At 43.5% G+C, this 27,575-nt stretch overlaps 1 protein-coding gene across 1 annotated transcript; it reads left to right on the forward strand.

Moving 5' to 3' along the window:
• Nucleotides 1-841: 841 nt before the first annotated feature.
• slc13a1 (solute carrier family 13 member 1) lies at nucleotides 842-26,888 on the forward strand. Its single transcript, XM_038998667.1, has 13 exons — nucleotides 842-946; nucleotides 5,703-5,831; nucleotides 6,579-6,715; nucleotides 17,759-17,951; nucleotides 20,587-20,744; nucleotides 21,295-21,414; nucleotides 22,453-22,551; nucleotides 22,686-22,790; nucleotides 22,926-23,020; nucleotides 23,254-23,348; nucleotides 25,680-25,841; nucleotides 26,159-26,296; nucleotides 26,532-26,888. The coding sequence occupies exons 1-13, from the start codon at nucleotides 842-844 to the stop codon at nucleotides 26,673-26,675; spliced, it is 1,680 nt and encodes a 559-aa protein (XP_038854595.1). The 3' UTR covers nucleotides 26,676-26,888.
• Nucleotides 26,889-27,575: the final 687 nt, after the last annotated feature.

A 27,575-nucleotide genomic window follows, 5' to 3' on the forward strand; every position in this document is an offset into this window, starting at 1 on the left:
CACAGTCAATTAGGTTAGTAGTGTGGAGTTGTAATTTTTTTATTTAACCAGGCAAGTCAGTTAAGAACAAATTCTTATTTACAATGATGGCCTACAGGGGAACAGTGTGTTAACTGCCTTGTTCAGGGGCAGAACAGCTCGGGGTTTCGATCCAGCAACCTTTCGGTTACTGGCCCAATGCTCTAGCCACTAGGCTACCTGCCACCCCTGAGTAACTACAATGTTGTTGATCCATCACAGCCATTAAACTCTGTAACTGTTTTAAAGTCACTATTGGCCTCATGATGAAATCCCTGAGTGGTTTCCTTCCTCTCCGGCAACTGAGAGGAAGGACACAGATAATCGTATGTGTGGGGTACAGAGATAAGGTAGTCATTCAAAAAGTATGTTAAACACTATTATGCAACTAATTATGTGACTTAAGCAAATTTGCAATAACAAAGGGGTTGAATAATTATTGACTCAAGACATTTCAGCTTGAATTTTTTTTATAATTAGTAAAAAAAAATAAAAAATAATGTTTAATCGAAAACAATTCAGTTTTGTCCTTATGGGATATTGTGTGTAGGCCAGTGACAAAACATCTAAATGTAATCCATTTTAACTTCAGGCTATAGCACAGAAAAATGTGGAAAAGTCAAGGGATATGAATACTTTCTGAAGGCACTGTACATTACTACACATTCTCTCTCAAGGCCTCACTTTGGGCATGCCCAGTGGCAGACCATTAAACAATAAAGATTTATGGCTGGCCAAGTAGACAGGATAAGAGGGCAGTGAGTGCCTGAAGAAATGCCTTTAGTCAATTCAACACTCACCAGAGATTACTAAGCTGTTCGACATGATGAAGAGGTTTCTGAGAGTTGTCTGGAACTACCACAATCTCCTCATCATCATCCTCACCCCTGTGCTGCTGCTGCCTCTTCCACTGGTCATCCAAGGAAAGGTGAGGGAGAGCATACCCTTCTCTCTCACACACACACGCACATTTTACATTTACATTTGAGTCATTTAGCAGACGCTCTTATCCAGAGTGCCTTACAGTTAGTGCATTCATCTTAAGATAGCTAGGTGAGACAACACGTCACAATCGTATCAATTACAATTTCCCCCAACAAAGTATTTATCAGCAAAGTCAGTGCTAGTAGGCAAAGACAAGTTAATTGTTTTATCTTTTTTGAGGGGTGGGGGGTGGTCTGTGAGAGTTGTCTAAGATACTCTTCAAAGAGGTAGGGTTTCAGACATAACATATACCCAGAACCGGACACTCAGGACAGGACAGACCATTTATACACCCACACAAAAAAACTTTTAGGTACAAATGTTGTTACATACTGTAGTCACCACACATTCTCATACTGTAACACTGACACATCCACAAACAAATTAATTCATACATGCAGTGGTACAGAACATGTGAAGTTCATCACAATTTATTGGCTTATCTTTGTTTGTACTTGTATACGCAAATCAGGTTTTAGCTGCCATGTATAAAACATAAAAATAAACATGGAAAACCATGCATGCATCGAAAACCAACCCCACAAACATAATCATTTAATTTGAATGCATCTATTAAAAGTCTTTGTATTTTACAACGATTTGAACAAAAAAACAGATTGAGTATTCAAGTCATGTCTCGTCAGAAACAACAGCCCAGAGAAATGCGATATCATTCATTTTAGACATTTAATGAGGTATTTAAAAAAAAAATCTGGATTGTACAGTAGCAACCAAAAACACAGTCCAGGACATTTGTCTCAGGGGCACTGAATGGTATTGACTGATGTGCATTAAAAAATTAACCATTTCCAGGATATGGCTTGACCTGAACAGCCTCTCTCTCCCACTTTCCACATGATATGTCAGGGCATTTCTGATTCATATAGCCTAGCCTACAGTATATACACACTGAGTATAGCAAACATAGGTTTTCCTGGTCTTTCCATGACATAGACGGACCTGGTGAATCCAGCTGAAAGCTATCATTCCTTATTGATGTCACCTGTTAAATGAACTACAATCAGTGTAGATGAAGGGGAGGAGACAGGTTAAAGATTGAGGTATGGATTGTGTATGTGTGCCATTCAGATGGTGAATGGGCAAGACAAAATATTTGTGCCTTTGAACTGGGTATGGTAGTTTGAGTGTGTCAAGAACATCCGGCCAACTTGACAACTGTGGAAGCATTGGAGTCAACATGGGCCAGCATTCCTGTGGAACGCTTTCGACACCTTGTAGAGTCCATGCCCTGACGAATTGAGGCTGTTTCGAGGGCAAAAGGGGGTGCAACTAATATTAATGTTCCTAATGTTTTGTACAGTCAGTGATGAAGATGAAGCCTAGGCTACTCACAGGTGATGGCCAATGTGCTCATGCCAATAGCCTATCTCAATATAAGCTACTCTGTAAAACATTGCTGTTCACTCAGAAGAGCAAAAAAATGTTGAGGATGTTTTGGAGGAGCTTCTACAAAGATATTAGTCTTCTCTTTTCAGCAGTAGGCATTTGCTTTCCAAATGGTATGCCTACGTTTTTCTTGGAATTGTATTTCTCAGGATTGTATTTTGAAATTTGCGAAAGGCAAATTGACAGCCGCAACCAACCATATCAATATAATCCATAGATGGCAGTTCCTATTCAAGTCAGCACTGGCAGCCATTGCTAGTGTACCCATGACTTTAACAGTCAAAGTGCTTGGGTTAGAGGTTCCAAAATCCTTCTATGGCTATGTCTATGGCCACAATTTGTTCTTATTTGGCATGCTCGCTGCCCAAATTGCGGCCTTCACGATTAAGTGCATGCAATAAAACTTAATCTACAGCACATTTTTTGAAGCTATTGATTCTCTGTGGCTAAATTATGCTCCCTGGTGTAGTGTTATGATTTATGTTATTTATGTCTGTTCAGACAGGAGTAATATAATTTTGGGAATTTAAATTAATAATATTTACGGTATAATAAACCTTTAAAATTTGTTTAATTCTTTCTATTTATCAGGGGCTGCTGCAGCACACCTACTTTACTATTATTATTTTTACCCCCTTTTTCTCCAATTACGATCTTGTCTCATCCCTGCAACTCCCCAACGGGCTCGTGAAAGGCGAAGGTTGAGTCATGTGTCCTCAGAAATATGACCCGCCAAACCGCGCTCCTTAACACCCGCCAGGAAACACTGTTCAACTGACGACCGAAGTCAGCCTGTAGGCGCCCGGCTCACTACAAGGAGTCGCTAGAGCGCAGTGAGCCAAGTAAAGCCCCCCACTGGCCAAACCCTCCTGTAAACTGGACCACACTGGGCCAATTATGCGCCGCCCTATGGGACTCCCGGTCACAGCCTGGGAATGAACCAGTGGTCTGTAGTGACGCCTCAAGCACTGCAATGCAGTGCCTTAGACCGCTACGCCTACTTTTTTGAAGCTATGGATTCTACTCATTTTGCCATAGGTCGGTGAGACATTTTTTCAGTTTTGAAGGCAATTTCCTGCAATTCTACAAATTTTGCTTAATAGGACATCTGAGTGACAAAATCAAAATGGGGACCTCCTGGAGGTCTGGGCTCCTGGGCATGTGTAACGGTCGTCTTTCGGTGAGAGAGTAGACCAAGGCGCAGCGGGTTGTGAATACATAATGATTTATTAAACAAGACACAAAACGAACTATACTTGATAAACTACAAAACAAATAAACGATGTAGACAGACCTGGACACGAACTTACATATAACACGAAGAACGCATAAACAGGAAACAGACTACATACAAACCGAACGAACAAACGATACCGAAACAGTCCCGTGTGGCGTAACATACAGACACTGACACAGGAGACAATCACCCACAAACAAACAGTGAGAACAACCTACCTTAATATGACTCTCAATCAGAGGAAACGTCAAACACCTGCCTCTAATTGAGAGCCATACCAGGCAACCCAAAACCAACATAGAAACAGAAAACATAGACTGCCCACCCAAAACTCACGCCCTGACCAATAAACACATACCAAACAACAGAAAACAGGTCAGGAACGTGACAGCATGTGCCCTGCGTGCCCGGTCGGTAATTCATCCATGATTACAAGTTTAGATAGCTGACTAGACTAATTTACCAATCTAAATATATATTTTTTTTATCATAAATAACAAAAAAATACTTGTCAACGACCTATATTATTCCTGACAAAATGTATGGCTTGTATTCCAATCGACAAGGACACAGCCTTTTGAGGCAACATTTCTAGGCCGGACATCAAAATTGGCATGTCCCAATCCCAAGGTACACTTGATTCTGAATTTTCTCGTTAATACCTCTTAAACGTAACGTGCAAGAATGATATACATACTCTGAATCAGCTGACGATAGCGAGCAAGTTACACCCCTTGTTTTTGCAATTCGGTGTCATATTTTCTTTTTGGAGTCGAAATGTAACTAAAACGTTGCTCTCCTCTTCTGAGGGTTAAGGGACCATCTTAAAACTGCAACACTTCTCAACCACATGACATATCGCTCTCAAATCAATTTGACATTGTTTTGAGACCGCTTTTCGCGAATCCACAGCAATTAGTTTAGCTTTTTTTTTTAACTTTATCAATACATTTTTATTTCACTTTACAGATAAATACTTCCTTAAAATGTCAATAGCTTGCACCTCAAAGGATTTACAAGAATACAACCAACTGTTACTGGTTCAGGGACATTGCCTTTCCAATCAACGGTAATTACTTTAGAATTTTTTGACTTTGGCTATTTCTATTAATTAAATTATATGTTAAAAATACTTGCTTAAATCTTCAATAACTTCGACCCCTAAGGACTTTCATGAATAAAACCAACTTATTAGTTCAGGGACCTTGTCTGTACAATCTTCAGCAAATACTTTAGTATTTTTTCATACCACCTTATAATATTAGTTATCAACGAATACAAAACCATGTTATCCTGAAAACGCAGGTGTGATAGTTATATTAATTAATCACAATGTAAGCCTACTCATAGAAAAAACATTGGCACCTCTAATGCAAGATTAGCTTCACAGTGAAACACCACTATTCTGGCTATTAATCATTCTTAAAAAGTCAATAAAATTGCTTATTTAGCCATCTCAAAAAATCCTATCCTGTATCATGCATGCAAGTCTGTCCACAACGATGGAGCAGCAGACCAAGCAATATGCTTCGAGGAGGACCCTATACCGTAGAATAAGTATTCTGGTCGGTGTCAATTTAATTCATGAACAGGTCCTGAGATCGATTCTGTTACTTGTTATCCGTGTCAGATATTTCCATTTTGGGATAGTTGTTCACTAAATTGCTAGCACTAGTTGCTCAAGCTGCTACAGTGGCTACAATGTAAACAAACGTCTTGTGCTCAGTGGAACGCGAATGTGTTCCCACGTGATGCTGCCTTCAAATCCCGTCCCAAATGGCAGTTGCCAACGGGAGTGCTACCTATTAAGGTAGTTGCCTTTGGAAGCAGGTAGGCAGCTGAATTTGGATTGGGACACACAGCCTATGATGATAACGAGATGCCCTTGGAAATAAATGATAACTATTACAAATTACTTTTCATTTCAGTTGACGAAAATGGGACGAGACAAGAATTCCACGTGAGACTAATGGACGTTTGACTTGACATGAAGCTCATTTTCATATTTTTTCCCCAATCTGAAGCATGTTGTTTCTTTCCTTTTGGCCTCTTCTAGGTGTCAGAATGTGCGTTCGTACTGTGTGTCATGGCAGTGTACTGGCTGACAGAAGCCCTGCCACTGGCAGCCACAGCTCTGCTCCCAGCCTTGCTCTTCCCTCTCTTTGGCATCATGAAGTCCTCTCAGGTGAACATTGCACAATTTTATTGCATTCAATTGTGTGTGTGTAACTATTTTAAATTATAATACAAATCAGCAAAAATGTTGATTAATGGATTTTCCAGGAAACCGACGTTACGTAACCTGGCTGCTCTCCATCTCACTTTCATGTTTGATAAAACATGTGACAAAACTCCTCTGGTTTGATTAATGAATCCATAAATCTATAAATGCAGGAGCATTTATTACATTATTATCATATCACAGTCAGCTCCTAACACCTTATGCCCCGCTCACGTTATGTAGGAAACTCGAAAAATGTCCAACTTGCTAACTTAGGCGGAAAAGTCGGATCCTGAGTTTTCCACTTGGGAGGTACCAGAATCAACCAATAGGAAGCTCTACGCAAATAACTTACATTCATTTTAATTTGGAGCACCCGAGTTTCAGACATGACGTGAATGTGGCATTAGTCTGTAATAATCTGTTTATGATCAATTTTTTTATTAACAATCTCAGTGCCCGGCCCTGTATGGTTTTATTGGCTTGGCAAAATGACACAGAAGGCATAATGTTCTTTCCATCCTTACTAGACAAATTAAAAGTCTGTATTGTTTTTGAAATGTTCTCTTAACAAGTTGATAGGTGTCAAAATGGCTGCTTATCATTAAATGTCAAATCCTACCACTTTATTGGCATATTGATCGACATGTCTAAGATCTTCCACCGCTCTCTTTTCCTGCTGTTCTCCCTCCTTCCCTCTCTCATGTCCAGGTGGCTGGGGTGTACTTGAAAGACTTCCACCTGCTGTTGATCGGGGTCATCTGCCTGGCAACGTCTATAGAGAAGTGGGGTCTCCACCGGAGGATAGCACTTAGGCTGGTCACTCTGGTCAGTGTCAATCCTGGATGGTGAGAACTTTCTCTCTGCCACTCTCTCACCCTCTGTTCCAGGCCTCAGTTGCAGATGTGTGGCTACATTGACAGGTGATGCGCACAGAACGCATAAGGAGGGAGAGATCGGTTTGTTGTTTTAAAGTCTCTGAAAAAGTGTTCTATTGAAAAAGTTATTAGCTACCTATTGAATTTGGATCCAGCAACGTGGTTAGCCTCAGTTGCTGGGACTGCTACTATCCATCCAGGGATCCTGCCAACCAAAAGTCTGAAGAGCTGCTTGGGGTAGCAGCTAGCTTAGCTGCTAACTAGCTATCAAGCCAGGAAGGTTTCCAGGAAGGTTGAATCCAGCCCGCAACGCGATTAGTCCTTTTGGCGGGGACCACGGATTGTCCCGGGCTTGTGACTGTCTAAATCCCTGCTGTTTGTTGCTGTTTCCATCTGCCCTGCAACCTGCCCTGTTTGGAACTGAGTGGAACCGAGTGCTTAATTTGAGCCGGATTCTGACGGAACAGAATCTGGCACCTCTCCGTTTAGGACTGTTTCATCCGGAACCTAAACTCAGCAAAAAAAGAAATGTCCCTTTTTCAGGACCCTGTCTTTCAAAGATAATTCGTAAAAATCCAAATAACTTCACAGATCTTCATTGCAAATGGCTTGAACACTGTTTCCCATGCTTGTTCAATGAACCGTAAACAATTAATGAACATGCACCTGTGGAATAGTCTTTAAGATACTAACAGCTTACAGACGGTAGGCAAATAAGGTCACAGTTATGAAAACTTAGGACACTAAAGAGGCCTTTCTACTGACTCTGAAAAACACCAAAGAAAGATGCCCAGGGTCCCTGCTCATCTGCGTGAACGTGCCTTAGGCATGCTGCATGGAGGCATGAGGACTGCAGATGTGGCCAGGGCAATAAATTGCAATGTCCGTACTGTGAGACGCCTAAGACAGCACTACAGGGAGACAGGACGGACAGCTGATCGTCCTCGCAGTGGCAGACCATGTTTAACACCTGCACAGGATCGGTACATCCGAACATCACACCTGCGGGACAGGTACAGGATGACAACAACAACTGCCCAAGTTACACCAGGAACGCACAATCCCTCCATCAGTGCTCAGACTGTCCGCAATAGGCTGAGAGAGGCTGGACTGAGGGCTTGTAGGCTTGTTGTAAGGCATGTCCTTACCAGACATCACCGGCAACAATGTCGCCTATGGGCACAAACCCACCGTCGCTGGACCAGATAGGACTGGCAAAAAGTGCTCTTCACTGACGAGTCGTGGTTTTGTCTCACCAGGGGTGATGGTCGGATTCGCGTTCATCATCGAAGGAATGAGCGTTATAACGAGGCCTGTACTCTGGAGCGGGATCTATTTGGAGGTGGAGTGTCCATCATGGTCTGGGGCGGTGTGTCACAGCATCATCGGACTGAGCTTGTTGTCTTTGCAGACAATCTCAACGCTGTACGTTACAGGGATGACATCCTCCTCCCTCATGTGGTCCCCTCCTGCAGGCTCATCCTGACATGACCCTCCAGCATGTCAATGCCACCAGCCATACTGCTCGTTCTGTGCGTGATTTCCTGCAAGACAGAAATGTCAGTGTTCTGCCATGGCCAGTGAAGAGCCCGGATCTCAATCCAATTGAGCACGTCTGCGACCTGTTGGATCGGAGGGTGAGGGCTAGGGCCATTCCCCCCAGAAATGTCCGGGAACTTGCAGGTGCCTTGGTGGAAGACTGGGGTAACATCTCACAGCAAGAACTGGCAAATCTGGTGCAGTCCATGAGGAGGAGATACACTGCAGTACTTAATGCAGCTGGTGGCCGCACCAGATACTGACTGATACTTTTGATTTTGAACCCCCCTTTGTTCAGGGACACATTATTCAATTTCTGTTAGTCACACGTCTGTGGAACTTGTTCAGTTCATGTCTGTTATTGAATCTTGTTATGTTCATACAAATAGTTACAAATGTTAAGTTTGCTGAAAATACACGCAGTTGACAGTGAGAGGAAGTTTATTTTTTTGTTAGTTTATTTGGCTAAATCCAGTACCTCTAGTGGCATGAAACATAATTTTCACTTTTTGCAATGTAAAATTTCAAATAAAAGCAATCGAAGTTCATTCAAGTTGCCTCTTTGTTAATTCTCCTAACCCCCCCCCCAAAAAAATAATGAATGAAAAGCATTGCAATTTTGATTCTGTAACGTTTGTGTGGGTGAGGTAGGAAAATGATTGTTGTCCATCAATAATGAGACGCCACCTGATATTGACAACTCAGATGGAAAGCTACTGAGGATGGTAACAGACTATATTGCCACTCATATTTGTCATATTTATAATCTGAGTCTGGAGGAAAAATGTTTGTCCTCAGACTTGGAGGGAAGTCAAAGTCATTCCGCTACCAAAGAATGGTAAAGCACCCTTTACAGGTTCTAACAGCCCACCAATCAGCTTGCAGACTCTTATCAAACTTTTGGAAAATAATTGTGTTGACCAGATAAAATGCTATTTCTCTAGAAACAAATTAACAGACTTTCAACACGCTTATTTATTTCACCTTTATTTAACCAGGTAGGCCAGTTGAGAACAAGTTGTCATTTACACCTGCTACCTGGCCAAGATAAAGCAAAACAGTGCAATTTACAATTTAGCAATTAAACACTGGAGTAATAGATGTGCAAGTAGAGATACTGGGTTGCAAAGGAGCTAAAATAAAAAACAATATGGGGATGAGGTAGTGGGTGGGCTATTTACAGATAGGCTGTGTACAGGTGGCAGAGATCGGTAACCTGCTCTGACAGCTGGTGCTTAAAGTTAGAGAGGGAGATCTGGGTCTCCAGCTTCATTGATTTTTGCAATTCGTTCCAGTCATTGGCAGCAGAGAACTGAAAAGAAAGGCGGCCAAAGGAGGAATTGGCTTTGGGCATGACCAGTGAAATATACCTGCGGAACGCATGCTATAGGTGGGTGCTGATATGGTGACCAGTGAGCTGAGATAAGGCGGTGCTTTACCTAGCAAAGACTTATAGACGACCTGGAGCCAGTGGGTTTGGCAACGAATATGTAGCGAGGGCCAGCCAACGAGAGCATACAGGTCGCAGTGGTGGGTAGTATATGGGGCTTTGGTGACAAAACAGATGGCACTGTGATAGATATTTGGATGCAGTCTGAGTAGAGTGTTGGAGGCTATATTATAAATGACATCGCCAAAGTCAAGGATCGGTAGGATAGTCAGTTTTATGAGGGTATGTTTGGCAGCATGAGTGAAGGATGCATTGTTGCAAAATAGGAAGCTGATTCTAGATTTAATTTTGGATTGGAGATGCTTAATGTGAGTCTGGAAGGAGAGTCTAACCAGACACCTAGGTATTTGTAGTTGTCCACATATTCTAAGTCAGAACCGTCCAGAGTAGCGATGCTAGGCGGGCGGGCAGCGATTGGTTGAAGAGCATGAATTTAGTTTTACTTGCATTTAATAGCAGTTGGAGGCCATGTAAGGAGTGTTGAATGGCATTGAAGCTCGACTGGAGGTTTGTTAACACAGTGTCCAAAGAAGGGCCAGAAGTATACAGAATGGTGTCGTCTGCGTAGAGGTGGATCAGAGAATCACCAGCAGCAAGAGCGACATCATTGATGTATACAGAGAAAAGAGTCAGCCCAAGAATTGAACCCTGTGGCACCCCCATAGAGACTGCCAGAGGTCCGGACAACAGGCCCTCCGATTTGACACACTGAACTCTATCTGAGAAGTAGTTGGTGAACCAGGCGAGGCAGTCATTCGAGAAGCCAAGGCAGTTGAGTCTGCCAATAATAATGCGGTGATTGACAGAGTCGAAAGCCTTGGCCAGGTCGATGACGGCTGCACAGTATTGTCTTTTATCGATGGCAGTTATGATATTGTTAAGGACCTTGAGCGTGGCTGAGGTGCACCCATGACCAGCTCGGAAACCAGATTGCATAGCGGAGAAGGTACGGTGGGATTCGAAATGGTCGGTGATCTGTTTGTTAACTTGGCTTTCGAAGACTTTAGAAAGGCAGGGTAGCATAGATATAGGTCTGTAACAGTTAGGGCCTAGAGTGTCTCACCTTTGAAGAGGGGGGATGACCACAGCAGCTTTCCAATCTTTAGGAATCTCAGACAATACAAAAGAGGTTGAACAGGCTAATAATAGGTTGCAACAATTTCAGCGGATAATTTTAGAAGGAGAGGGTCCAGATTGTCTAGCCCAGGTGATTTGTAGGGGTCCAGATTTTGCAGCTCTTTCAGAACATCAGCTATCTGGATTTGGGTAAAGGAGAAATGGGGGAAGCTTGGGCAAGTTGCTGTGGGGGGTGGTGAGCTGTTGACCGGGGTAGGGGTAGCCAGGTGGAAAGCATGGCCAGACGTAGAAAAATGCTTATTGAAATTCTCGATTATCGTAGATTTATCGGTGGTGACAGTGTTTCCTAGCCTCAGTGCAGTGGGCAGCTGGGAGGAGGTGCTCTTAGTCTCCATGGACTTTACAGTGTCCCAGAACCTTTTGGAGTTTGTGCTACAGGATGCAAATTTCTGTTTGGAAAAGCTAGCCTTTGCTTTCCTAACTGCGTGTGTATATTGGTTCCTAACTTCCCTGAAAAGTTGCATATCGCGAGGGCTATTCGATGCTAATGCAGTACACCACAGTATGCTTTTGTGCTGGTCAAGGGCAGTCAAGTCTGGAGTGAACCAAGGGCTATATCTGTTCTTAGTTCTACATCTTTTTTTAAATGGGGCATGCTTATTTAAGATGGTGAGGAAAGCACTTTTAAAGAATAACCAGGCATCCTCTACTGACGGAATGAGGTCAATATCCTTGCAGGATACCCTGGCCAGGTCGATTAGAAAGGCCTGCTCGTTTAAGTGTTTTAGGGAATGAGGCAGTGATCGTTGAGATCCTGGTTGAAGACAACAGAGGAGTATTTAGAGGGCAGGTTGGTCAGGATGATATCTATGAGGGTGCCTGTGTTTACGGATTTAGGGTTGTACCTGGTAGGTTCCATGATAATTTGTGTGAGATTGAGGGCATCTAGCTTAGATTGTAGGATAGCCGGGGTGTTAAGCATTTCCCAGTTTAGTTCACCTAACAGTACAAACTCTGAAGATCAATGGGAAGGCAATCAATTCACATATGAGGTCCAGGGCACAGCTGGGGGCTGAGGGGGGTCTATAACAAGCGGCAATAGTGAGAGACTTATTTCTGGAAAGGTGGATTTTTAAAAGTAGAAGCACAAACTGTTTGGGCACAGACCTGAATAGCATGACAGAACTCTGCAGGCTAACTCCACCCCTTTTGGCAGTTCTATCTTGGCAGAAAATGTTGTAGTTGGGGATGGAAATTTCTGAATTTTTGGTGGCCTTCCTAAGCCAGGATTCAGACACGGCTAGGACATCAGGGTTGGCAGAGTGTGCTAAACAGTGAAAAAAATTAACTTCGGGAGGAGGCTTCTGATGTTAACATGCATGAAACCAAGGCTTTTACGGTTACAAAAGTCAACAAATGATAGCACCTGGGGAATAGGAGTGGAACTGGGGCCTACAGGCCCTGGGTTAATCTCTACATCACCAGAGGAACAGAGAAGGAGTAGGATAAGGGTATGGCTAAAGGCTATAAGAACTGGTCGTCTAGTGCGTTGGGGAAAGAGAATAAAAGGAGCAGATTTCTGGGCGTGGTAGAATAGTCAAGGCAGTAGACAAGGCATATTGACATTAGAGCGAGGCATAAAGCAATCACAGGTGTTGATCAGGAGAGCTAACACGACACCGGATAAATGGCGATGAATGGGTAGAGCGGGTCAGTTAGGTACATACAGGACCTGAGTTCGAGGCTGGGCCCGACAGGTAAACAAAATGAGGTACCGTGTTATTGAAACAGTCCAGGGGGCAACAGCTGTGTAGCCGAGTGATCATAGAGTCAAAAGATAAGCAATAGGTGAGTCAGGGTGCCGTTCGGTAGTCACTACTATGCTAGGCGAGCAGGGAACACAGAGTTCAGAAAAGCTAGCGGGTCGGGGCTAGTAGATGGTTTTTCAGTGACATCGTAACAGAATAGCCTGTTGAGACCACATCGGGTGGTCACGTCGGCAGTCCAGTCATGATGGATCGGCGGGGCTCCGTGTAGGCAATAAAGGTTCCAGGCCAATTGGCAAAGGAGGTATTGTAGCCCTAGAATTAGCTGGTATATGGTCCTAGCTCAAGGATAGCTGGTGCTTGCGTCGGGACAGAGGTTGTTAGCTAAAAGTAGCCACTCGTTTGCAGCTAGCTGCGATGATCCGGTGTAATGATCCAGAGAAGCAGAAATCCAGTGATATGGTAGAGAGAAGCAGTCCGATATGCTCTGGGTTGATATCGCGCTGTGCAGACTGGCAGGTGTTGTCCGAGCTAAGGCTGGCTGATGACCGGGAAAAAGGTGAAGACCGCTAGCCGTGGCTAACAAAGACTGGTAGCTAGTTAGCTGGCTAGCTCCTGATGTAAGTTCCAGTTATAAGGAGAAAAAAAATAGCATATCTGTACCACATTGGGTGAGGCGGGTTGCAGGAAAGTATATTTAGTTCGTAAATATAGTGAGATTAAGATATATACAAAAAAGACCGGCTATTTACATGGGATAAGATACGGGATAAGACAAAGACAAATACACATGCCCTACTGCAACGCCATCTTATAAAAAAAGGGCACTCAACATGTACTGCACTGAGACTAATGATTGGTTGAAAGAAATCAGAAGATTGTGGGAGCTGTACTGTTATATTTCAGTGCAGGCTTTGATAACCCAGATGGCGTCGACAGAGATGATCGCCTCGCTTCGAGTTCTTAGGAAACAGTATATATTTAAAAAATGTATGTATTATTTCTTCTTATCTTAAGTCTTATTATATACAGCAGGGAAGAACAATTGGATATAAGAGCAACGTCAACTTACCAACATTACGACCAGGAATACGACTTTCCCAAAGCGGATCCTCTGTTCGGACCACCACCCAGGACAACGGATCTAATTCTAGCAGTCGACCAAAAACAACGACGCCGCAGAAGCGGCCACAGACGCAATACTGTATTTTATACCATCTATTGCACCTTGCCTATGCCGCTCGGCCATCGCTCATCCATGTATATATTCTCATTTACCCCTTTAGATTTGTGTGTATTAGGTAGTTGTTGGGGAATTGTTAGATTACTTGTTAGATATTACTGCACTGTCAGAGGTAGAAGCACAAGCATTTCATAACACTCGCATTAGCATCTGTGTGTATGTGACAGACAAATTATAATTTGATATTATTGACCATAACCTGTTGTTGAAAAAAACCGTACAGTATGGGTTTTGGTTTTTCAGCCATATTGTGGATTCAGAGCCGTCTATCTAATAGAACACAGAAGACTTTCTTTAATGAAAGCTTCTCTACCACAGGGAAGCTCTCTTGGCCCTCTACCTTTCTCTATTTTTAATAATGACCTGCCACTGGCATTAAAACAAAGCCTGTGTGTCACTGCAACCCAAAACAATTATTTGCAGTCAGTTTTAGAATGGGTGGCCAGTAATAAGTTGGTCGTGAACATCTCTAAAACTAAGAGCATTGTATTTGGTACAAATATTTACCTAAGTTGTAGACCTCAGCTGGCTATGGAGCTAGTTGAGGAGACTAAATTTCTTGGTATTACCCTTCCGGGACGGCTATAAGACCCTTCCCCGCCCTCCCTTTGGCAAATCAGATCACGCCTCCATTCTGCTCCTCCTTTCCTATAGACAGAAACTTAAAACACAAAGTACCAGTGGCAAGGACTGTTCAACGTTGGTCTGACCAATCGTAATCTATGCTTCAAGACTATTTGGGGAAAAAGATGTGTTCTGGGTTGCCTCAGAATAACATTGACGTATACACCGACTCTGTGACCAAGTTCATCGGGAAGTGCAAAGAGGATATTGTTCCCACTGACAATTAAAACTTATCCAAACCAAAAACTGTGGATAGAAGGCAGCATTTGCACAAAACTGAAAGTGCGAACCACCGCATTTAAACTATGGCAAGGTGACTGGGAACATGGATGAGTACAAACAGTCCAGCTATGCCCTCCGTAAAGCAATTAAACAGGCAAAACGTCAGTACAGAGACAACGTGGAGTCACAATTCAACGGCTCAGACAAGACATATGTGGCAGGAACTCCAGACAATCACGGATTATAAAAGGAAAACCGTCCACGTCGCAGATACCGACGCCTTGCTCCCGGACAGGCTAAACACCTTCATTGCATCGACGCGGGACCCCACTGCTCACGAGGACTGTGTTCTTGTTCTCAGTGGCCAATGTGAGAAAGACATTTAAGCGAGTTAACCCTCGCAAGTCTGCCAAACCCAGACGGCATCCCTAGCCGCGTCCTCAGATCATGTGCATACCAGCTGGCTGGAGTGTTTACGGACATATTCAAATCTCTCCCTACCCCAGTCTGTAGTCCCCACTTGCTTGAAGATGTCCACCATTGTTCCAGTACCCAAGAAAGCGCAAGTAATTGAACTAAATGACTATCGCCCCGTAGCACTAACTTCTGTCATCATGAAGTGCTTTGAGAGGCTAGTTAATGATTATATCACTTCCACCTTATCCGACACCATAGACCCACTACAACTTGCATACCGGCCTAACAGATCCACGGATGACGCAAATCGCCATTGTACTGCACACTGCCCTATCCCATCTGGACAAGAGGAATACCTATGTAAGAATGGTGTTCATCGATTACAGTTTAGCCTTCAACACCATAGTGCCCTCCAAGCTCATCACTAAGCTTGGGGCCCTGAGTCTGAACCCGCCCTGTGCAACTGGGTCTGGACTTTCTCACGGGCCGACCCCAGGTGGTGAAGGTAGGCAACATCTCCTCCTCTACACTGATCCGCAACACGGGGGCCTCAAGAGGGTCCGTGCTCAGCCCTCTCCTGTACTCCCTGTTCACCCATGACTGCATGGCCATGCAAGTCTCCAACTAAATTATCAAGTTGGCAGACACACAGTGGTAGGCCCGATTACCAACAACGAGCCAGCCTACAGGGAGGTGGTGAGGGCCCTGGTGGAGTGGTCGTAGGAAAATAACCACTCCCTCAATGTCAGCAAAATTAAGGAGCTAATTGTGGACTTCAGGAGACAGCAGAGGGAGCACGACCCCATCCACATCGATGGGACCGCAGTGGAGGGTGTAAAGCTTAAAGTTCCTCTGCGTGCAAATCACTAACAACCTGAAATGGCACCTCTTCAACCTCAGGAGGCTGAAGAAATTCAGCTTGGCCCCTAAGAACCTCACAAACTTCTACAGATGCACCATTGAGAGCATATTTTAGGGCTGTATCACCGCCTGGTACGGCAACTGCTCCGTCCGCTACCGCAGGGCTCTCGAGAGGGTGGTGCGGCCAGCAGGCAGGCACACTGCCTGCCCTCTAGGACATCTAAAGCACCCAGTGTCACAGGAAGGCCAAGAAAATCATCAAGGACCCCCGCTACCATCTGGAAGGCGGAGACAGTAATGATGCATCAAATCTGAGACCGAGAGACTGAAAAACAGCTTCTATCTCCAGGCAATCAGACTGTTAAATATCCACCACTAGCCGGCCTCTGCCCAGTACCCTGCCCTGAACTTTAGTCACTGTTACTAACTGGCTACCACTCGGTACTTAACCCTGCACCCTAGAGACTGCTGCCCTATGTACATAGTCATTGAACACTGGTCACTTTAATAATGTTCACATACTGTTTTACCCATTTCATATGTATATACTGTATTCTAGTCAAGGCTCATCCTATATAAACTACTGCTGTACACATATTTTCTATTGATTTACTATCAATACACACCATCATATACATATATATTCCAGACTCTGCCATTGCTCGTTGTAATATTTCTAAATTCCTTTATTTTTATTGTATTTTTTGTGTGGGGGGGTTGCATGTATTGTTAGGTATTACTGCACTGACGGTGATAGGAGCATAAGCATTCCACTAGACCCGTGATAACATCTGCAAAATATGTGAACGCGACCAATACAATTTTATTTGAATTTGATTTCTAAACTATCAGTCAAAACATATTCATTCAATGGTTGTAAAGATGGGGAGAGGTCCGTCTGTGATAAAGAGATCCTTTGAATTTTTAAAATCACACTCCACGAAGCAATTACTGCAGGCTCTAGTTTTATCTTATCTTAATTATCGCCCAGTCATATGGTCAGGTGCTGCAAAGGACCTAGAAAAACTGCAGCTGGCCCAGAACAGAGCATCAAGTCTTGCTCTTCACTGTAATCAGAGGGCTAATATCAATACTATGCATGCCTGACTCTCTTGGCTAAATGTAGAATAGAGACTGACTGCATCACTTGTTCATTTATAAGAAAATTGCAAATTGTTTGCATAGTCAGCTTACACACAGCTCTGACACACATTTTACCCACCAGACATGCCACCAGGGGTCTTTTCACAGTCCCCAAATACAGAACAAATTCAAAAAAAGGTACAGTATTTTATAGAGCCATGATTGTATGGAACTCTTCCATCTCAGATTGCTCAAGTGAACATCCAACCTGGTTTAAAAAAAAGCAGAAAGCAACTCCTCACGGCACAACGCCCCTATTTGACCTAGATATTTTGTGTGTATGTACTGGTATGTAGGCTGTGTGACATTTTACATTTATGTAGTTCTGTCCTTGAGATTTTCTTGTCTGTTAGTGTTCTGCATTATGTAATATTTCACGTTGTGTTTGGACCCCAGGAAGAGTAGCTGCTGCTTTCGCAACAGCTAATGGGGATCCTAATAAAATACCAAAAATACCAAATGTGTCACCATCTTGGAGGACCATGTGTTTTAAAAGGTATCAACACTAACACAGCAGAAGAGCTATATCTCAAGTTCTAATAGAATGCTCTGAATCACCAATTAGGACAAGAAAAAAAAGATTTGGGCAGCCTGTGTAAACGCAGCCTAAGGGTAATTTGGCGAACCACCCATTTTCATTGGTTAGCGCCCCTGTGGATGTCTCTTTGCAGGCTGATGTTGGGCTTCATGAACAGCTGTGCCTTCCTCTCCATGTGGGTCCAAAACACATCCGCCGTTGCCATGGTGATGCCCGTCGTTGAGGCGATCATTCAGCAAATCTTGAATGCAGAGGGAGAAGCTGAGCAGCGGCAGCAAGCAATGACGGGCACCAGCAACCTTGGCCTAGAACTGGAAGGTGAGAAAGCACAATAATGATCCATACATTGTTAACCCACAGAACTTAGTTATTGGTAGGAATTTAAGATTTGGAAGATTCAGAACGCCACATTATTCCTACAGAAACTGAGGGACCGTGTGAGAAAAATGAAGAGCCAATAAGGTATTTTGGAGTTCCTCTGCATATATTTAACATTCTTAAAAGGATCCCCCAAATTACTTCAAAATGTCTTTACTTTTAAAGAAGTCAATGGAGAAGGAGAGACAACAATCCAAGATGTGGATTTGTTTACACTGTCAACAACCATCTGATTACGTAAACATTTTCATTAGCATTGTATCAATTGTCCTCATACCTGATCTTGCTTTAATTTCACGTAAGTATTATTATAATTTTTTTAATCTCTGGTAGAACAAATAAGGAACCAGATGAAATGGAGTACACTATTCCAGAGGAAGCACCCTCTCAGACCAATGTAAGTTGTACAGGTACAGTGGCTTGCGAAATTATTCACCCCCCTTGGCATTTTTCCTATTTTGTTGCCTTACAACTTGGAATTAAAATTGATTTTTGGGGGGTTTATATCATTTGATTTACACAACATGCCTACCACTTTGAAGATGCAAAATAGTTTTTATTGTGAAACAAACAAGTAAAAAAAAAAAAGAACTTGAGCGTGCATAACTATTCACCCCCCCAAAGTCAATACTTTGTAGAGCAACCTTTTGCAGCAATTACAGCTGCAAGTCTCTTGTGGTATGTTGCTATATGCTTGACACATCTAGCCACTGGGGTTTTTGCCCATTCTTCAAGCCAAAACTGCTCCAGCTCCTTCAAGTTGGATGGGTTCCGCTGGTTGACTGCAATCTTTAAGTCATACCACAGATTCTCAATTGGATTGAGGTCTGGGCTTTGACTAGGCCATTCCAAGACATTTAAATGTTTCCCCTTAAACCACTTGAGTGTTGCTTTAGCAGTATGCTTAGGGTCATTGTCCTGCTGGAAGGTGAACCTCTGAAACAGGTTTCCTTCAAGAATTTCACTGTATTTAGCACCATCCATCATTTCTTCAATTCTGACCAGTTTCCCAGTCCCTGCCAATGAAAAACATCCCCACAGCATAATGCTGCCACCACCATGCTTCACTGTGGGGGTGGTGTTTTCGGGGTGATGAGAGGTGTTGGGTTTGCGCCAGACATAGAGTTTTCTTTGATGGACAAAAAGCTACATTTTAGTCTCATCTGACCAGAGTACCTTCTTCCATATGTTTGGGGAGTCCCCCACATGCCTTTTGGTGAACACCAAACGTGTTCGCTTATTTTTTTTTTTTAAGCAATGGCTTTTTTCTGGCCACTCTTCTGTAAAGCCCAGCTCTGTGGAGTGTACGGCTTAAAGTGGTCCTATGGACAGATACTCCAATCTCCGCTGTGGAGCTTTGCAGCTCCTTCAGGGTTATCTTTGGTCTCTTTGTTGCCCCTCTGATTAATGCCCTTCTTGCCTGGTCGGTGAGTTTTGGTGGCCGGCCCTCTCTTGGCAGGTTTGTTGTGGTGCCATATTCTTTCCATTTTTTATTTAATGGTGTTCTGTGGGATGTTCAAAGTTTCAGATATTTTTTCATAACCAACACCTGATCTGTACTTCTCCACAACTTTGTCCCTGACCTGTTTGGAGAGCTCCTTGGTCTTCATGGTGCCGCTTGCTTGGTGGTGCCCCTTGCTTAGTGGTGTTGCAGACTCTGGGGCCTTTCAGAATAGGTGTATATATACTGAGATCATGTGACACATATTGCACACAGGTGGACTTTATTAAAATATTTATGTGACTTCTGAAAGTAATTGGTTTCACCAGATCGTATTTAGGGGCTTCATAGCAAAGGAGGTGAATACATATGCACGCACCACTTTTCCGTTTTTTTTAAACAGTTTTTTTTCCTTTCATTTCACTTCACCAATTTGGACTATTTGGTGTATGTCCATTACATGAAATCCAAATAAAAATTAATTCAAATTACAGGTTGTAATGCAACAAAATAGGAAAAACGCAAAGGGGGATGAAAACTTTTGCAAGGCACTGTAACTGCCAAAATAAAGGAAACACCAACAAAGCGTCTTAGGGCATTGGGCCACCATGAGCCAACATAACAGCTTCAATGTACCTTGGCATAGAATCTACGAGTGTCTGGAACTCTATCGGATGGATGCAACACCATTCTTCTATAAGAAATTCCAGATTTGAGTGTTTTGTTGATGGTGATGGAAAATTCCGTCTCAGGCGTCACTCCAGATTCTCCCATAAGTCAATTGGGTTGAGATCTGGTGACTGACACCCACTCACTCTCTTTAAACCCCCTATGCTCTTTTGAGACCCCCCTTTCAAAAGTCACAGATCTCTTCTTCTATCCATGGTAGCCAAAGATAATGGGCAACTGGGCATTTTATACATGACCCTAAGCATGATGGGGTGTTAGTTATATCTTTTTTTTTTAAGCCACATCTGTCAAAATACTTTGTATTCGTCATTTACTTAAGTGTTTCCTTTATTTTGTCAGTTACCTGTAGATAGCTCACTAATCAAAAGCTTATAACACTGCCATATCACAATGGGCTTCTAACATGGTCAAGACAGTAAATGACACACTACCATCTCTTTGTCTTCTTAAAGGTGATTGGGCAAAAGATAGAGGGGCGCTACCGGAGTAAGAGAGAACACATGATGTGCAAGGGGCTGTGCCTAAGCATCACATACTCTTCCTCTATAGGAGGGATTGCCACCCTTCCTGGGACCTCCCCCAACCTCATCTTTTCAGAGTACATCCATCAGTGAGTTCTCCATCAGCTATATCTAGTGGTGGTCAGACTTTATATACAATGCATATCACAGGAGGTAGCTGAGGCTCATAATGTCTGGAATGGAGCAAATGGAATGGCATCAAACACCTGGAAACGATGTGTTTGATGTATTGATACCATTCCACTTTCTCCGCTACAGTCATTACCACAAGACCGTTCTTCCCAATTAAGGTGCCACCTACCTCCTGCGACATATCCCTATACTGTATGCAATAGAAATCTTTAGAATGCATCGTAACAGAGGAATACAAGTGGCTTGGTCAATGATACATAGAGTATGATAGAAAGGGCTGCACTCTGTATGGCGCAATACTACTGTATACTTGAACATGCTAAAATGTTTTTTTTCTATTCTACTGAGCTGTTTACTTCATGTTCATATTATATTATATCTTATTGTTGTTGCATTGTCGAGAAGGAACCTGCAAGTAAGCATTTTGTTGGACGGTGTATACCATGTATCCCGTACAGACTACTAATAAAACTTGAAACATCTCCATTCAACCCTATTCATTGACAGGTTTTACCCAGAATGCACCTCTGTAAACTTTGGAAACTGGATCGTCTTGTGTCTGCCAATCAGCATCATTGCTTTGCTGTTGTCATGGATATGGCTGCACTGGATGTTCATCGGCTCAGAGTGAGTAAACACCATTTCAAGGCGTTAATGAGCATTTCACCTTTTATTGACTCAATATTCCAGTTTCTCGCTTGTTTCATCAGATCACGATTGTCGTTAACCTAAATTGGCCTCATCCTTGACCCTAAGTATCACCTTATCCGTTCAGTGTTCTTTCCTCACCGTTCCTCCCTCCCTCCCATCACTCACTCTTTTATGTCTTAACTTCTCACTCAAACACCCTTTTACACCAGGGCTCTCTGCCTGTCACTGTAAAGGTAACCACCAGTACCACAGGGCAGACTGGCCTGCATGAGTAATTTATTAACTAAAAGTCTTACTCATGATACAACAAGCGAGGATGGGTTAATCATCCATACAGCACGTGTCAAACTCAAGAGCCCATTTAATCCTGGGCTTGAGTAAAAAAAGGTTTTGATTCGTTGTTTTTTTTCTGAAAAAAAAAAACTGCCTCAAATCGACATAGAAATTACTAAAAACCAAATCGAAACCGTGCAGAAATCATAATGGACGTAGATTTATAGTTTCTTCACTCGGTGTAGCTTGCCAACAGTCATCGAAGCAAAGGCTAGAAAGTCAGGAAGCATCGGAAATTAGTAACCGTCATCTAATCAAAAGCTAGAAAATCAGGGAGCATAGAAAAATTACTAAAATCGATGCATAAAGAACAATGTTTTGCAAATTTTGAGGAAAGATAATTCATCTTAAGTGCGGCCTTCCGGACCTAGCCTCGTACAAACCATCCTCATCTCGCGAGCTCACATTCTGTTTCGCTACATGGCTAGAGATCAGGATGAGGCTACTCCGGACCTCGGTCACAACCGAATGTGGCCCGTGGGCAAAATTAGTTTGACACCCCTGGTCTAGAGAACTGGGGGAAGCCCCATTAACGCTTAGCTGACGGTCATGTTAATTGTCCTGTTTGAAGCAGTTGTTTTCCCTGAATGGCACAACTATTTTTGAATGCTTTGAAAAAATGAATTGCATTGCAGGTATGTCTTCCGTCAACAATGTCATGTGTTCAATAAACCCATTCAGCTTCAGGGTGCTGTTCCGTCCTAGTGGAGAGCGCTCTGAGAGAGAGACTGCAACAGCCAGAGTCATAGAGGAGGACTACAACACGCTGGGTCCTATGAGGTGACCCTTAAAGCTTTACCACTTTGTTTCCTCTTTCTTTTGTTTGAATATCTGTGTTGATTAGAAAGATCATGCATACTTTTGTTTGAGTGTCTGTGTATTGCAAGACATCCAATCCTAACGGCCTGTTTCAGTCCCCAGGAGGTTGTGACCGCGTTCATCTTCACCCTGATGGTGGCGCTGTGGGTCTTCAGAGACCCTGGATTTATGCCAGGCTGGGCCTCAATCTTCCTCCCTGAGTGAGTTCAATACCCTCTTCTACTATAACTTTTTACAGAGCAGCATCACTCCCCAGCAACACATGCACTTCATGTTTTAAAAAGATTTTGTGATATGGGACTAAAAAGGCACATGTACTCATTCTCTTCATGTAGATATGCGGGCTACATCAGTGACGCCACCGTGGCCCTTCTGCTGGGGCTCGTGTTCTTCATCATGCCAGCACACAAGCCTTCTGCAGATAAACACGGTATCAAATATGGTACGGTACCCCGAATAGCATTACACCTGGGCATACTCACAGAGACGGTAGCCCATAAGAAAGATAAATGATAACTGCCTACAATTTAATTAACAGTAAAGCGTTTCCCCAGTGCACCCACTATTTTCTTCTCGTCGTCGTATAAACTATTGCACAGATTGTGTTTCTGTGGCAGCGTAACAGGCTTCATGAGGGTTCAATTTTGGTTTCTCTGTTTCTAGAGGCCATGATCTCATGGAAAGAGTTCCAGGCCTGTATGCCATGGGAAGTCGCCCTACTTGTTGGTGGGGGCTTTGCACTTGCTGAGGGCACCCAGGTACCATCTTGTCTAAAACTTTTACACTCCAGCCATATCATAATCAATGTGTCAAGGAAATTAGTCCATTCCATGCTTAGGCAATTTTATTTAACCCTTATTTACCAGGTAAGTTGACTGAGAACACATTCTCATTTACAACAACGACCTGGGGAATAGTTACAGGGGAGAGGAGAGGGGATGAATAAGCCAATTGTAAGCTTGGGTTGATTAGATGAACGTGATGGTATGAGGGCCAGAATGGGAATTTAGCCAGGACACCATGGTTAACACCCCTACTCTTACGATAAGTGCCATGGGATCTTTAGTGACCCCAGAGAGTCAGGGCACCCGTTTAACGTCCCATCCGAAAGACAGCATCCCACACAGGGCAATGTCCCCAATCACTGCCCTGGAGCATTGGGATATTATACACTGCTCAAAAAAATAAAGGGAACACTTAAACAACACAATGTAACTCCAAGTCAATCACACTTCTGTGAAATCAAACTGTCCACTTAGGAAGCAACACTGATTGACAATAAATTTCACATGCTGTTGTGCAAATGGAATAGACAAAAGGTGGAAATGATAGGCAATTAGCAAGACACCCCCAATAAAGGAGTGGTTCTGCAGGTGGTGACCACAGACCACTTCTCAGTTCCTATGCTTCCTGGCTGATGTTTTGGTCACTTTTGAATGCTGGCGGTGCTTTCACTCTAGTGGTAGCATGAGACGGAGTCTACAACCCACACAAGTGGCTCAGGTAGTGCAGCTCATCCAGGATGGCACATCAATGCGAGCTGTGGCAAGAAGGTTTGCTGTGTCTGTCAGCGTAGTGTCCAGAGCATGGAGGCGCTACCAGGAGACAGGCCAGTACATCAGGAGACGTGGAGGAGGCCGTAGGAGGGCGACAACCCAGCAGCAGGACCGCTACCTCCGCCTTTGTGCAAGGAGGAGCACTGCCAGAGCCCTGCAAAATGACCTCCAGCAGGCCACAAATGTGCATGTGTCAGCATATGGTCTCACAAGGGGTCTGAGGATCTCATCTCGGTACCTAATGGCAGTCAGGCTACCTCTGGCGAGCACATGGAGGGCTGTGCGGCCCCACAAAGAAATGCCACCCCACACCATGACTGACCCAACGCCAAACCGGTCATGCTGGAGGATGTTGCAGGCAGCAGAACGTTCTCCACGGCGTCTCCAGACTCTGTCACGTCTGTCACATGTGCTCAGTGTGAACCTGCTTTCATCTGTGAAGAGCACAGGGCGCCAGTGGCGAATTTTCCAATCTTGGTGTTCTCTGGCAAATGCCAAACGTCCTGCACGGTGTTGGGCTGTAAGCACAACCCCCACCTGTGGACGTCGGGCCCTCATAACACCCTCATGGAGTCTGTTTCTGACCGTTTGAGCAGACACATGCACATTTGTGGCCTGCTGGAGGTCATTTTGCAGGGCTCTGGGAGTGCTCCTTCTTGCACAAAGGCGGAGGTAGCGGTCCTGCTGCTGGGTTGTCGCCCTCCTACGGCCTCCTCCACGTCTCCTGATGTACTGGCCTGTCTCCTGGTAGCGCCTCCATGCTCTGGACACTACACTGACAGACACAGCAAACCTTCTTGCCACAGCTCGCATTGATGTGCCATCCTGGATGAGCTGCACTACCTGAGCCACTTGTGTGGGTTGTAGACTCCGTCTCATGCTACCACTAGAGTGAATGCACCGCCAGCATTCAAAAGTGACCAAAACATCAGCCAGGAAGCATAGGAACTGAGAAGTGGTCTGTGGTCACCACCTGCAGAACCACTCCTTTATTGGGGGTGTCTTGCTAATTGCCTATAATATCCACCTTTTGTCTATTCCATTTGCACAACAGCATGTGAAATGTATTGTCAATCAGTGTTGCTTCCTAAGTGGACAGTTTGATTTCACAGAAGTGTGATTGACTTGGAGTTACATTGTGTTGTTTAAGTGTTCCCTTTATTTTTTTGAGCAGTGTATATATACTGTATATTTTTTGGGGTTGACAGGAAGCCCAATTCTGATCTTTTTTTTTAAACCTAATTGGTCTTTTGATCAATCAGATCAGCTCTGACAAAGATCTGATGTGATTGGTTAAAAGACCAATTAGTATAAAAAAAACATCAGAATTGGGCTGCCTGTCTAAACGCAGCCATATAGACCATGCCCTTCTTATACAGCCAAAAGTTTGTAGCTATCGCACTGATATCTGACGCTACGGTCACATTTTTTGTGTAATTTGTATGAATATAGAATGAATGTATATTAGGAAGGATATACACCCACATGTTCCTAAAAACATTCCTACAGTCTGTCTGTCTGTCCCAAATGTAGGTGTCTGGTCTGTCCTCCTGGGTGGCAAACCTGCTATCTCCTCTGGGGAGCCTCCCCATCATAGCAACAGTCACCATTGCCTGTGTCCTTGTCACCTCAGTCACAGAGCTGGCCAGCAATGCAGCCACCATCACCATCTTCCTCCCTATCCTTGCCCCTCTGGTGCGTTCATAGATCTTTCCCACTGAGTTATAAATAATTTGTTTGCAATAATGATTTTTTTCCTCTTTATCCCACTGTAAATTGTCTGCTAAATGACTAAATGTAATGTAATATCATTTCTCAGTGGCTAAAAAACGTTAATGGAATGGATACGGCAGTAGGAGGATCATTAGCTACAATATGAACATGATACAAAATAACTACATCTGCTACTTTAATAGATATACAGAAATAGAGCGGTCATAAAAAATAAAAACGTTCTCTTCTTTTGACGTGTATCTGAATGCCTCTGCTTTCCCATTCTCCATGAATTGCAGGCCGAAGCTATCCGTGTGAACCCACTCTACATATTGATACCCACAACCCTCTGCACGTCCTTCGCCTTCCTGCTTCCCTCATCCAACCCTTCCAATGCCATTGTGTTTGCCTACGGCCACCTCACCACCACAGACATGGTGAGTGCACATTGCCTCAAAGTAAATGCACTACACATAAGCCAGTTTCAAAAGACCCATGTTGAATGAATCCAGAAGGGCTAGTTCTGGTTTAGTTGACCCGGTATACAAAACAAACCCTCATTAGTACACAGGTCAAAGCCTGTTGATGTACCACTAGGTCTGGTTCCCAGGCTAATGAATGCTAACAATGGATTTATGCTTGTCTAATGCTGCTTGAGTATTGTCATTTCAGGTGAAGGCGGGGATTGGTGTGAATGTAATCAGTGTCCTTGCAGTATTATTGGCTGTGACAACATGGGGGATTCCACTGTTTGACCTGGATACCTACCCTGATTGGGCACCTACTCCATCCACGTCAAACATCACTAGATGGTGAAATCAGTCAGGAAAACACTAAATACGGGGCCATAGAATGTTTATCTAATGCTGGGTTCATGCACTCTTCAGAAGTTGGACACTGTACTATCTGACTAGAAAAGTAAAAGGTACAACCATATTACCACAATGTTCCCCAATTGAATTTCCAACATGGAAGCTGATAAGTAATGTAGTTTTGAGTTCAGGAGCTTTCTAGGAGAAATCACTACATCTCCAATAACTGATGATAACAGCATCACTGTCAAGAAAATATTTAAATGGTTAATAGCAGAATGTATCTTTCAGTTGCACTTCTAACCCTCACCTCAAGCTTAGAACCCAGGAGGACGGGTGGGGCTATGTTAGGAACCATTCTAATAGGGAGTTAGGGCTAAAAGGTGAGGATTCGCCATGTGCCAAAGTGTTTCATTTATTGGACCTGTCACTGATCCTTTAACACAATGGCAGGGGAGACCATTTATAAAGAAATCAACTGTCAGGAAATACTTACAATAAATGTCATTAATCAATATGTATCATTGTTTTTGTACTGCAAATGGATTTTTGTATTATAAATACAGGACATTGTTGCTCCAAGGACAAATTTATTTCAGTTCATTTGTGCACAATGTCTTTTATTTTCAATGCTGAAGCGTGACAGAGATCGTGAGCCCCTGATTACCCCAACGACAGAGCAAGGCAGTGAAATACTATTTTTGACAACAATAACTACGATTTCCAATACTCTGAATCGATGTTTGTTTTCTCACCAAGACAGTCGTGAAGAGGGCACGACAAAACCTATTCCCCCTCAGGAGACTGAAAAGATTTGGCATGGATCCTCAGAAGGTTTTACAGCTGAACCATCGAGAGCATCCTGACTGGTTGCATCACTGCCTGGTATGGCAACTGCTCTGCC

Source organism: Salvelinus namaycush, chromosome 8 (genome assembly GCF_016432855.1).
Source record: "Salvelinus namaycush isolate Seneca chromosome 8, SaNama_1.0, whole genome shotgun sequence".
NCBI classification, from domain to species: Eukaryota; Metazoa; Chordata; class Actinopteri; order Salmoniformes; family Salmonidae; genus Salvelinus; species Salvelinus namaycush.